The 13,902-nt window shown below is 39.5% G+C and overlaps 1 protein-coding gene across 2 annotated transcripts; it reads right to left on the bottom strand.

The window, feature by feature from the left end:
* Positions 1 to 3,147: 3,147 nt before the first annotated feature.
* On the bottom strand, positions 3,148 to 12,775 carry GPR65 (G protein-coupled receptor 65). Of its 2 annotated transcripts, XM_032878565.1 has the most exons (3): positions 12,700 to 12,752; positions 6,428 to 6,570; positions 3,148 to 4,807 (listed from the first exon to the last, which is right to left on the bottom strand). In XM_032878565.1, the coding sequence occupies exon 3, from the start codon at positions 4,350 to 4,352 to the stop codon at positions 3,330 to 3,332; it is 1,023 nt and encodes a 340-aa protein (XP_032734456.1). In that variant the 5' UTR covers positions 4,353 to 4,807; positions 6,428 to 6,570; positions 12,700 to 12,752; the 3' UTR covers positions 3,148 to 3,329. The 2 variants fall into 2 exon arrangements, with proteins under 2 accessions (XP_032734456.1, XP_032734457.1); XM_032878566.1 differs by lacking the exon at positions 6,428 to 6,570 and having other exon boundaries at positions 12,700 to 12,775.
* Between the last annotated feature and the right edge of the window lie 1,127 nt (positions 12,776 to 13,902).

Genomic DNA, 13,902 nt, shown 5'->3' with positions numbered 1-13,902 from the left:
GCTGTATCATTTGGTCCAAACGAGGTGGTTATTTTTGATGTGTTTTCATGTCTCCTTCATCCATGAAGCTTCTTCAGATGAGGTAGGAAAAATGGACGTTTTAAAATCCTGTGCTCAGTTTCCTCAGTGGCTTATCTAAGATGTCTGAGTTCGTTAGATTAAAAAATCGGGGTGTCTGGGTGGCGCAGTCAGTTAAGCGTCTGACTCTTGACTTTGGCTTAGGTCATGATCTCGGGGTCGTGAGATCGAGCCCCATGTTGGGCTCCCCATTCAGCAAGGAGTCTGCTTGAGCTTCTCTCTCTCCTTCTGGCCCTCACCCTAGACACGTGCTCTTTTTCTCTCTCTAAAATAAGTGCGTAAATCTTAAAAAAATAACATTCTGAATAAGGAAATAAAAAGTCTGGAATTTAAACAAATTAAAAATGGATGTCCACCCCTCTGTTCATGGTGACATCCTCAGTGTGTGTCTCCTCAGCACTATGAACTCCCAGGAGCAGGCACTACGGAGAAGATGCCACAGAGCCAGGAACAACGAAGGCCCTTCAGTTACCTTGACGGGTGTGTTCAGCTCCCTGGAAGAAGTAACCAGAGCAGAGGTGTGCTGGAGCTGGCCCCGGTCAGCTCACATGGCCACATTCCTACCCCAGGGTCCTGGGGACATCTCTATCTCTTGGGGAGCTGTCCACTAATCCTGATAAAGATGAGAATAAGTAATAATGAACATCTAGACATCTCATCACCTTCTGCAAAGTCGTTTTCACATCTACTTGTTAAAAGCAAGTGTTATTCTTGCCCCTGCAGTGGACAGAAGCTGAGCCTTAGGGAGAACACAAAAATTCTTTAAGGTCAAATGGTGGGTGGTCAGTGGTGCTCCTGTCTGGGTCTTCTGACAACAAAGTCCCAGGTGATATTAGCTGTAGGGTCTTTCTCCTTCCAGACATACTTACAGTTTATTTATTTTTTATTTTTTAAAAATATTTTATTTATTTATTTGACAGATAGTGATCACAAGTAGGCAGAGAGGCAGGCAGATGGGGGTGTGGCGAGCAGGCTCCCTACTGAGCAGAGAGCCCTATGTGGGGCTCGATCCCAGGACCCTGAGACCATGACCTGAGCTGAAGGCAGAGGCTTAACCCACTGAGCCGCCCAGGCACCCCCATACTTACAGTTTAATGGAGGATTGTAATTAGGAACGAAAAAAGCTTCTCAGAACTGAAAGCTTAACTTCCCACTGTCAGAACTGTAGAAAACTTTAGATCATATCTAGGGTGCTTTGCCCTAAAATCTGGACAGCATCCTTCCACTGTGGGTCCTCCAAGACTGGCTTTGCTCGGGCGGGATGGATACACTGCTCAAAGATTTTGGCGGCCTGGTTCCTTTTTAACCTATCATACAACATTCCAAATCATTGATTCTTTAACCATTATTAAGAGTGCTATGAATTTGTGTTTGCCACGTCTCTTTATATAACCAGCTGAGGTAAAGTCCTAACCAGCTCTCTGTAACAGATGAGCTTAGTTACTATCCATACGATTTATTATATTTCCAGAAGCGTTCATTAATAAAATAACCCCTTTAATAAAATAAAATTAAATAAAGCATTCATTAATAGAAGAATCCTCCTTATCCTGATCTAAGTCCAATGGCTCTCCTGAACAATTCTTCATGCATGTAGACCTTTTGCATCTCTAAAGAAAGAAATGGTAGAAATGTTAAAACAAATAAACATAAAGGAGGAAAAGCAACTCTGGAGGGAAGTGATTTGGGAGTTCAAGCCTGGCTTTGTTTCCAACTAACTGTGTGATCTTGGACAAGACACTCAATCAACATCAGAGTTTCTAGATATGGGCAAAATTGTTTTTGGAACTCTTAGTTTTATAAGCATTCAACTTATAGGTTGCCAATAATTTATCAATAATTAATCAAACAGCTAAACTATTTTAATTACTCTTCATTTTAATGGTGTATATTTAGCTTTTAAGCATATGTAGATGTATCTGTGTGACCAGACAGAATCTATTAATTCTCCAGAAACTTTATGATCAGAAAAATACAAAGAACAGAGAATACACAAGTGACCTCAAGTGAGGTGGTTTTCTTTTGTGTACCTGAACCATCACAGAAAACCTTAATAGAAAATGTAGTCCATTTGTGTACTCACTGATTTTACTATTGAAAAGACAGTCTTTCTTGTTCCCAGGATGTTTGTTTTCTAAGGTGAGGGCACTAAATGGGACCAAGACATTTGTTATCAGATCATTTTGTAAGGAGGGGGAGAGGGACCAGAGAGGAAACAGGAAAGAGAAAGAACGAGAGAAGGAGTAGTGTAGGATTAAAAAAAAAAAAAATCCTTAAAAATCTGGAAAAATACTTTGGTTCATAAAAAGTTTGCTTAAGGAATACCTACCTAAAACTAGGCAGGGTAATTTCCACAACAAGAAAACATGAACAAAAAAGAATATATTTTATCAAGATTCTCTAAATATTCTAAGTCCAAAAAGAGTCCCTGACTGTAAGATTTAAAGGAATAAGTGCCTTTGGTGTCTATATCTTTTTGTGTAGACATTAACTTTCTAGTAATTTCAGCTATGTTGTACTCAAATGTAAATTTTTTTAAAATTATGATTTTAAGGAAATGAAGAAGACTTCTGAGCAGCCGCAAGAGTGTACACATAGCCCATAGCTTTATATTACGGAAGAGGCCTTCAGACTCCTATTTGCTTTTCTTTCGTAAAAAGTCTTACAAGCTCAATGACTAGGTTTCCAAACTGACATAAGCTTCATAAGGCTTCATGAGACCATTTCTTTTATAACCCCAGTACTTAACACAAAGCCTAGTACATAGAAGGACTCAATAAGTATTTGTTACCTAATGAGAAGATTAGAAGCAGTATTTAGTAGTTGGGGTTGCTGGAGACAGTTACATACAGTTGGGAAAAGTGATAGTTGGTGGTCTGAAATCTATTGAAAGAGTGACAAAAATCATGAAAACTGGACACAAAGCTCACTGAATTAAGGGCACAGATTTCCATACATCTAATAACCTCTGAAATGTTACAGCATAGATAAAACAAAACAAAACAAACCAATTGCTATTGATAATAATGATCTTGAGTCACTAAAATACTATTGAATTTTTTAATATTATTGAATTTTATTCAATATTCAATTTAATAAAAGGGAGCCATACAGTACACTTCCAAAAGATTTCCACTGAAGAGGATTAAAATATTCAATTGGAACACTTTGTCCCCTCCCATGCTTAATTTCCTTTTCAAAATGTAACCTTGATGTTATGATACTGTGTACCTTAAAAAAAGTCTTTGCTTCTATTCCAGGATTTCTAATTCCATGGTGTCTCTTGTAGACATAGAAAGTATGTTTTTTCTTTGTGCTTTTGGGTTATTAAGCTTCCCAGTACAGAATTTTAATATACTCCACATATCAGATCTTCCCGTTTCAGTGACAAAACAGTACAGAATGGGATCTGCAACACAGTTTAAACTTGTTAATGCAACCGTGATTCTGTACATTTTGTAAGTCTGCTTCCCAGACTTGTGGTTAAAGGTAAGTTTACCGAAGCTCCCATCGCGTTCTAAGATGCTGCGAATCAGCAGCATCACATGAAAGGGAGTAAAACACAAGACAAAAGTCAATGTGATGCTAACAAGAAGTTTTATTATTCTCTTCTTTTCACTGTTTTCAGTGGCTTGGTTATGCTGCACGGCTTGGTAGACCTTCTGGTTGCAAATCATGATGATGACCAAGGGTATTGCATAGCCTGTACACGTCCTAAAGAAGTTGAAGCAGATTTGCCACTTCTCCAGGGGGTACTTGTCATAGCACAAAGTAAAATTGGACTTTTTGGCATCACAATATTCTATAGTGGTTTCATCTTCCCACAGAATGATACCATTGAACAAGGTTTCCAATACCCAGATGGATAGGCTGACCATGAAGGCAAATCTTCTTGTCCTTAGAAAAGAAAACCTCAAAGGGTAGACCACTGCTAAGTACCGATCAACGGCGATGCAGGTGAGGAAGGCCGTGCTGCTGTAGAAGTTCATGTACATGAAGAAAGCGCTCCCCTTGCACAAGGCAGGAGAAAAGGTCCAGTTGTCATTATTCCAAGTGTAATCAATCCATAGAGGGAGAGTTAATGTGTAGAGCAGATCTGAGAGTGATAAACTGAAGAGGTAAATTCCTAGCTCATTCTCCTTCTTTGCTTGCAGAAAAGACACACATAGAGATCCGATGTTGGCTGGGATGCTGACTATGACCACAAAGATGTAAACAATTGGAAACAGATAGTGATCGAGGTCGTGCTGTTCTTCAATACACGTGCTGTTCATTTTCTCGTATTAAGGTGGCAATTGCATTTGTTCTTAGAAGGTACGCAGCAAGATAAGTCTTGCCTCCTTCCAGTTTGCTTTCAGCATCTCCTTCTTTTTTACGAATATGTGTCCATTTTTCTTTGCTTTCAAAAGTTCTGATTTTATCATTGGGGCTTTTAAAAGGTGGATGTAGATCAATTTTCACAAAGATATCAATAGTTGGAGGCCAGAATCCAGCCTCCTGGCGATTAGCCACAATGGTCAGTAAATTTTAACGAGCAGAAGTCCATGTTCTTATTATCACAGGATGCTGATGAAGAACCCCAGCGACCGACCGGGCCATCCCTCAGCATTGGCAGAGTGTCGTCCTCATTTTGTTTTTCTTCACAAAACTTGGGAGATTGGTGCACACGTGAATATTGAAGGCTTTGTTTTCACGGAGATTGACATCTGTTTTTAACATGCCTTTTTTTCTGTAACGAAAGATGAACTCGAATAGCTTAGGTGTTTGGCGGGTGCCTCATGCTTTTGAAACAATCTTCTTTTATTTCATTTCTTGGAGATATCAAAAATGTATTAAATGACAATGAAGGTGTTTAAAAAGGTAAACTATTTAATTGACTTCAGTAAATAAAATCAAGCTGAGACATTTTTCTCTATTTCAAATAAGAATTATCCACAGGATGATAGATGAGAGGGAATTCTATTTCTCACTGGACACGATCACAAAACTGAAGTTACAACATTTTCGGAGCTAATAAAAATGGCAGAGGTAATGATTTGTTTGTAATCAGTAAATGCTTTTGAGTTATATGAACTGTATAGTTCATATAGTTACACGATTTCAAATGTTTCATTTTGTATGCAATCTAGGTATGAGTTACTTTCACTATCAGCTCATTAGTCAAGAAAATAGAGTCACAAGAAATTTAATAAACTGAAATATTGTAAAATATAGCGGCTTGATGAAAGTTCATAAATCATTAGACAACACTGCCTCTTTTGCTTTCCCACTGCTTCCTTCATGGGCATTTTATCTTTCCTGTACTTTTGTGAAAGAGAGGGCAGAATGTTCTTAATTCTGGGCAAAATCTTTTCACCATCAGTGTCTACCTTTGTCACTGATTGTTTATTAGCTTAATTTTTTAAAGGTCTGCTATTATAGATTCACATGGGAACAGAGACCCCATTCTTCTTTTCATAGTGGAGTAGAGAACTACTTTAGTCTCTATTTCTTTGCCAGAGAGGCCTATTCCTGCGTTGGATGACTTATGTGGTGGGGAGCTTACACTCTGTAGAGTCACTGTGCAGGGAAAGAAAGATTTGCCTTCTTGTTATGTGCCTGAGGACACCAAAACCACCCCTTTCCAAGTATGAATGAGCCCTGAGCACAACAGAGGCCTTGCCACTACAAGCCACAGGATTCTGGTAGCAGAAAAAACCATATTCAGAGTACCTATTTATATTTCAGTTTTAAAGTAAAGACCTAAATTCCTCCAAATCTTCTTGTTTTACTACACCTAGAAATATGAACAAAATGTGAAAAAACAACTTTTGAATCAATAGGTGAACTTCCAGAGAGGAAAAAAAATTGGGATGGAGAAAAAGGAAGTGGGAGCTAAGATCAGGAAGGTACGTGAGCAGAAAACTCTGGACGTCCTGGAGGTCTGTGTGAGTGTGACTAGATGTGACTAGATGTGACTAGAGTCTCTAATGCAGAGAAGCTAGAGGCAGAATGCAGACATGTGCAGGCAGGAAGTGGTTCTCACAATTGCACACGTGTGGGGGTGCTAGAGCCTCTGCCCTCACGCAAAAGGTGAACTAGAATTTAAACATAGGAAACAACAAACTGGAAAGCTTCTTGCAGACGGTGGGGAGAGCTGGCAAGTTCCCTGTCTCTGCTGTGTTTCTGTGAGCCAAGATGAAAAATCCCTGAGGATTCATGGCCTCTGGCTGGTCCTGTCTTGGGAACGGGGCCTGAGTCTACACTCTTAGTTTGGTCCTGTGATCTGCACAGGAACTCTTGCTGGATCTATGTGCTCAACTTTGTCAGTCATCAAGGAAATACAAACGAAAACCACAATGACACCCACCTGAATGAATAAAATGAAAAAGGCAGAAGTTACCAAGTTGTGGTGAGGCTGTAATGTGCCTGGGACTCTTATTTACTGGTGGTTGGAAAATTGTTTTGACATTTACATATACTGTGTGGTTCAGCAATTCCATTTCCAGGTATCTGGTCAACAGAAATTCATACATGTGTTTATTAAAAGACGTGGGGTAGAATAAGAATGTTCACAGTAGCCTTATTTGTAGCATCCCCCAAGTGGAATGAGCACTGCAGCAGAATAGAGAAGTAAATAGATCAGTAAATAGATATGTATATATTAACACAATTGAAATCTATACATCACTGAAAATGAACAAATTATTGCTGTGTACAATAACACAGTTGAAGCTCAGAAACATAGTGCAGAGTGATGGAAAAAAGCAGACACAAAAGAATATCTACTAGTGATTAAAAAGTAGGTAAAGTTAATCTACTCTGTCAGAAATCAGAGCAGTGGTCCGTTTATTAAAGGCTTTCTATGTGCTAGGCACCCTTTAAAATGGCATGCATATTTGTTATAACTTAGGTGTTACTACTGTTCTGAGCCATTTATTATAACCTTGTATTACAAATAAAGAATTGAGCCACATATTAAGCCATTACCTGGAAATACCTATTTAATCATGGGTGGAACTTGGCCACGATCCTAGGTTGGAATGCTAAATAAAGCTTCTTGGCTGTTAACTATTTTGCCTTCTACTTTTTACATAAAAATGCCTTAGAAAGGGCACCTGGGTGGCTCAGTGGGTTAAGCCGCTGCCTTTGGCTCAGGTCATGATCTCAGGGTCCTGGGATTGAGTCCCACATTGGGCTTTCTGCTCAGCGGGGAGCCTGCTTCCCCCCCACTTCCCTCTACCGGCCTGTCTGCCTACTTGTGATCTCTCTCTCTCTGTCAAATAAATAAAAAAAATCTTTAGAAAAAAAAATGCCTTAGAAAGCTGAGGTGTTTTTGCAGCAAAGTAGACCAGTTTTGTTGAGAAAGAAAATAATTATTTTCTATTTTCCACTAAAATAGTAGTACCAATAGATTAATACAAGTCTTCTCACCATAATAACAGATCTAATTAAAGAAAATAATTTGTGAATAATCATTTCTGTAAATTGGATAGAAGATGACCACAGGTTTTCTAGAACACATCACTTTCACGTTGTCTGTTAGACTATACAGGCTTCAAATAAACTTGTAAAAATCATCATCTCACATCGTGTCCTCCCACTTAGTAACAATGTGTTGTTATGTGCCCACTGATTCCTTTTCTATAATGGATAATGTATTAGATTTACTAAGACAGGCTCTAATTTTTCCTGTACTTGATTTGAGAACTAGATGGCTAAAAGGAACATTTATCCTGCTACCATACTCAAAACAATCTCCCAGTTCTTAAGAGTCATGAAGCTGAGCTTCGAAGGGTCTATTTTGTTGAGTTCGGGAATCCTCTGTGATTTATTTCAAAGCTGAAATTAAGTATCTTTCAGCACTCATAATGTGGTAAGGAAGAAAACGTAGTGAAGACCGATTGAGATTGATGTATATGTAACATGATATGTTTGCATGGTTGCAAAAATCATGTGGAGTTGAAGTCTGCATCTGTCTTGTCAGTTCAGATGCAAGAGCGAACCCTAGAACCATAGAAGGGTGCCTGGGTGGCTCAGGGTCCTGGGATCAAGCCCCCATCAGGCTCACTGCTCAGCTGGGAGTCTATTTTGGCTGCTCAGTGGGGAGTTTGCTTCTCCCTCTCCCTTGCCCTTCCCTCGCTCACACACTTCCTCTCCCTCTCTCTCTCTCATTCATTCTCTCTCTGAAGTAAATACATAAAATCTTAAAAAAAAAAATGAACTCTAGAGGTTATACCACTTGCAGGCATGGCTGGACTGGCCAGAGAACCTGTAGGAATGCAATCCCACTGGCTTACACGTAGTTAATCGGCACTACCTTAAAGATATAAGTACTTTATGTACCTAATGAAATCTGTAACAGAAGAATTAAAGATATTTTTCAGAACCTAAGTCTCCTGAGATGGAAAAGAACTTCAGGAGGCCAGCTGGAGCAGGATCAGAGTACCTATTAACATGACCTCATGGGCCTCCTCTCAATAGTGTCCACCTTTGGGGTGCCTGGGTGGCTCAGTGGTTAAGCATCTGCCTTCAGCTCAGGTCATGATCTCAGGGTCCTGGGATCGAGCCCCACACTGGGGTCCCTGCTCAGCAGGGAGGTTGCTTCTCCTTCTCCCTTTCCTTCCCCTACACACTCTCTCTCTTCTAAATAAATTAATAAATTCTTATAAAAAACAAAAACAAAAACAGCATCTGCCTTCTCAGGAGACCTTTGGTAGCATGATCTCATGGGCCTCCGCTCAGTGATGTCCGCTTCCTCAAAGACACTTGACCCAAATTTTGCCCTTCAGAGCCCTCACTTGCAAGCCATCGGGCAGTTCAGGACTCTAGAAAATGAGCTTTCCATTCTCCTGGGTGGTACCACACCAATACCTAGCCTATCTTTCTTCACTGCAGAAGCTCCATGACAGTTTTAATTGGCTTGCTGCACATTAGGTGGACAAACCCTTGTTTGATTTGGTTGTGGAGTGTCACAGTAAACATTTAAATGTCAGGAAAAAAAAAAGAAGTCAGGTAACGGTTGCCTTGGGGGAGCGGCCGGGTAATGACTGGAAGAGGGCATGAGGGGAACTTCTGAGAATTTGCCATGTTCTGGTTTTGTTCTGAGTGTTGATTCCATGAACGTGTTCAGTTTGTAGACATTCATCAAGCTGTACACTTAGGACACGTGCATGTTTCTGCATGTATTGTTATCCTGCAATTAAAAGTTAGAAAGTGGAATCAAAGGCTCTGTGCGATGAGCTTGAAAGAATCTTGAGAGCCAAACAGCATCTATATTACCTGCAGCAGAGCACACAGACCTTCTTAAGAACCGATACCATTTTACTTCTTTTCTCATATATAAACATAATTCATGGAAACCAAAGCAAACCATAAATCATTTAAGCAAGATGAAAGTGAATCCGCCAAAAATGAGAGTTTGCTATATGAAAAAACAAATATCCTAGGCACCTGGAAAAAGTAAATAGAAATCATCCCTTGAGGGACCTTCTCCCCCTCTAGGCTTCGAAGAACTCTCTCAGAAGGAATGGGTGGTTGCCAGAAGGGAGGGGGCACAAGGGTGAGCAAGTTGGGTGAAGGGGAGTGAGAGACACAGGTTTCCAGTTGTGGAATGAATAAGTCACGGGGATGAACGGTACAGCATAGAGACCAGAGCTAGTGTTACTGTGAGAGCGTTGTGTGGTGGTGACAGAGGGCAGCTGTACTTGTGGTGAGCATAGAGTAAGGTCTAGAGTTATCGAATCACTATGTTGTCCACCTGAAAATAATGTAATATTGTGTGTCAACTCTATTTCAGTAGAAAATATTAAATAAAAAGAATCCCCTCAGATAAGACTTTTAACAAATATGAACTCATGAAAACACACACACACACACATACACACACATACATTAACCACTATGCCTGAGAGTCATAAAAAATGAGGAAAGTGAGTAGCAGATCCACAAAAGCTTTAGAATAAAATTAATAGATTTACAGCACAAAATAATTATGTTAAAAAGAAATAAAGGAAGGGCGCCTGGGTAGCTCAGTTGGTCAAGCATCTGCTGTAGCTCAGGTAGCTCCAGGGTACTGGGATCGAGCCCTGCTCAGCGGGGAGCCTGCTTCTTCCTCTGCTTCTGACCCTTCCCACCCTTCTCATTCCCTCTCCCCCTCTCTCTCTCAAATAAATACAAAAAAACTTTTGAAAAAATAAGAAATAAAGTAAGGAATTTAAACTCATGAGCAAGGAACAAGAGACTATAAAAGACGAATTGGCATATTTTTAATAAGATCGAAATAAATTTTTCAAAAATAAAATATGTAATAATTTAAATTTTAAAAAATCAACACAGGGACTAACCCACTGATGAGCTTTAGCTGAAGAGGAAATTAATATACTGCAAGGCAGATCTAAGGAAATAATAAATTATCAGAGTGTTAAAGAGATGGGAAAAAACAAAAAGCCATGAAGAATCAAGCAAACACGTCTGCATATATTTAACTGGAATTCCATAAGGGACAGAAGAGAGAAAATAGGGAATGTCTGCAAAGATAATGACTTGACAGCTGTCTAGGACTGATGAAGGACATGGAATCCTCAGATTTATGAAACCCAGCAAATCCCAACAAGGATTAAAAACAAAGATGGAAATCGACATCTGCTTAGACACACTGCAATGAAGCTGCTGATTCAAGACAAAGAAAAAATGACCAGAGAGAAAAAAAGGACAATTTAAGATAAACCACCACTGAGAAAATTGACCCCCAAAATCCTCATTAAAGAGACCTAAAGGATAAAAGTGCAGAAGGAAAATGACACTAGAAAAAAGTCTGAGTGACGGAGGATGGAACTCTGCTCTGATGGTTGCACAGGGTCCCACCTATCACTAGGCTCATTTGTCTGGGAAGAACACCTCCGCCATGAAAACTTCCTTCCTTGGGACCAGGATCCTGGCAGGTCAGGGCAGGGGTGGGAGAGGACTGGCAGTGGGTACCCCTTCTTTCTCTATTCATCTTAAGAAGTATTCATCTTTTCTCTTAAGGAAGAAAAAAGATGGATAAATGGCAAACATAATTTTAGGAGGATTTGTAAAATTCTCAATGGACTGAGTTTCTTCCTCTGTAAAAATGTTTCCGCTTTGACTAAAACCACCACAAGATCAAATAGTTTGATGAAGCAGAATCAGAGTGTCTTCTCTGTGGGATAACAGAAGCAGTGGTTATGAGGCTCTCATTAGGCGTGTGGCTCCGGAGACTTTTTGAAAGGCTCTCACACAGCCCTTGGGGGATTTATGACCCTGGTGTTTCTTCTCTAAGTTTCAATCTTCATAGGTAAGATTAACACCCACTTTATAGAGTTATTGTGACAATAAAATGAGAACACACATAACGTTCCTGGAACATGGGAGACCTTCATTATGTATTAGATGATAGTACTGTTTGAATGACCCACTGCTAGTCTGTGGGTGTCCTTGTGCTGTCCCCAACATGTCCTGAGTGGAGGTCATCTTTTGTCATCTGCCTAGAGCATAGTAGAGACACCAGGAGCACTCAGAGTATAATTTGTATAGCAACGTTTCAAATATGATACCAAGCTCTGCAGATAATAGTTGTTGAATTAATGTGGGTGAATCTGAGATTTTTTTTTCTTCTGAGATTTTATTTTATTTTTTTAAAGATTTTATTTATTTATTTGACACAGAGAGGGAGAGGTCACAAGTAGGCAGAGAGGCAGGCAGAGGGAGAGGGGGAAGCAGGCTCCCTGCTGAGCAGAGAGCCCGATGCAGGGCTCTATCCCTGGACCGTGGGATCATGACCTGAGCCAAAGGCAGAGGATTAACCCACTGAGCCACCCAGGTGCCCTGCTTCTGAGATTTTAATGGAATACATGGTTCTTATTATTTATACCTCTTTTCAGATATCATTTTACTACTTTAATACAATTTTGACAAAATTGTTTTTAGAACCAGTGCTGAGAAATTTGGATAAGTTTCTAATTTTGACTTCAATTTTTACCAAATTCCAGAAGGAGATAATCCCCAGTGTATTAAAATATATCTATTATTAACCAGCTCCTCAAATAGTACAAATCATTGATGACAATGTTTTTCTACACGTTATAGGAAACACTTCCTGACCTTCATTGATTGGTTTAATAGCTGCTTATTAAGACTATTTTGTGCCAGATACTGATAGCCACTTGTTAAGTAAAAATTATGACTTAGTACTTATTAACACTGGAAATCCTATTTCCAAATTTCACATTATTTCTGATGACATAGAAAGTATCACAAGCCCATCGTACCAACCAGGAAATGGTGCGGGATGGTTCTACAGCTGGGAGCTGGTAGACTGTTTCACAAACCCTTAATTCAGTTTGCCAATATGATGCTTCCTGAAAAGAGAATGAAGCATAAATATTCCACTCTTGTATATCGGTAGATTTACCTATTTCTAAACAGCAATTTTGACATCCTTTTACCCCTGCCCAGAGAAGAGGAAACCACGTGTCAATCTCATTTCTCTCTCTCATAAAGTTCTGCTTCATCGCATTCATTAGCCTAAATTCGATTAAAGGGTTGTGAACATTACTAATGATCATGTCAAAGTATGTTATCTAATAAAAATCTTATTTTATTGTTTAATCTTACACTTACCCATGTTTCTTGGGGTGACAATCTTGTCCACCGAGGAGCTGGATAGATCTGCTTGCACCGAGATGAGAAACTAACCCTAGCGAGGGGACAGGAAATTGCATTCATATTTCATCACTAAAGAGGAAGCAGCCTCTTAATGAAGATTTACATTATCCGAGTTTGAATAAAAGAAGTCTCTTAAATATTTTAAAAGATGTTTTTGTTTATTAGTTACGGTAGAATAATTTTTATGATTCACTTTCCTCTTTGCATCTCAATCACAATGTATACTGATATATGTGTTTAGGTAATAGAAAATGTGCTAGAATTTCATGTAATCCCTCACTCACTCATTCATATATTCTGTCTGCACATATATCTATTATACTTTTGGGCGTTGTGCTGAGGGTGATGGAGGATCTGGCTGTGGGGCACGAGGACCTCATCACCCAGTGAGAGAAAGGCATGTTCAGTAATAACCGTAATACAAGGGCAAAAAAAGATAAGTACTCTAAGAGATGTCCAAAAAAGAAAGAAGAAAGAAAGGATGAATCACTGAATGTGTGACGTAGGAGAGGAGGGTCTACTTGGATTCAGCGGGATGAACTTCCTGGGAGAAAAGGAGCTGGGGAAGAATTGATGTTGGGTGTGTAATGAGCACGTTTCCTTGCTTAATGGTGGCAACTTTGTGAAGACTTTTTCTCTTCCTTCCCTCCTTCCCTCCTTCCTTCCTTCCTTCCTCTTTCTCTCTCTCTCTCTCCCTTTCTTTCTTCCTTCTTTCTTTCTTTCTTTCTTTCTTTCTTTCTTTCTTTCTTTCTCTTTCTTTCTTTCTTTCTTTCTTTCTTTCTTTCTTTCTTTCTTTCTTTCTTTCTTTCTTTTTTCTTTCCTCTTTCTTTCTCCCTTCCTTCTTTTCTCTCTCTCCCTCCCTCCCTCCCTCTTCCTTTCTTCCTCGCTCCCTCTTCCTTCCTTCCTCCCTCCCTCCCCCTTCCTTCCTTCCTGCCTTCCTTCCTTCCTTCTTCTTCCTTTCTCCCTTTCTTTCTTCTCTCTTGACGAGAAGGATTAGCTACATAGTATTTATTTGTAGACCATTTTCTCCTTTCATTGCCCTCTCAGAATAGAAATCAGAGATTGTTAAAAACCATGCTACAACCAGTTGACCTAATGGCTTAGACAAATCAATAATTCTTTAAAACTTGAAAATTTATTTGAGAAAGACAGGATTGT

Source organism: Lontra canadensis, unplaced genomic scaffold, assembly GCF_010015895.1.
Source record: "Lontra canadensis isolate GAN:19392208 unplaced genomic scaffold, GSC_riverotter_1.0 scaffold64, whole genome shotgun sequence".
Classification (NCBI taxonomy): Eukaryota; Metazoa; Chordata; class Mammalia; order Carnivora; family Mustelidae; genus Lontra; species Lontra canadensis.
Note: the sequence above shows the minus strand (reverse complement) of the source record. Positions and strands in the feature narration are given on the sequence as shown.

Bases quoted from the DNA above. Each gene is read 5' to 3' on its own strand.
- GPR65 (XM_032878566.1), bottom strand. From the start codon at position 4,352: ATGAACAGCACGTGTATTGAAGAACAGCACGACCTCGATCACTATCTG.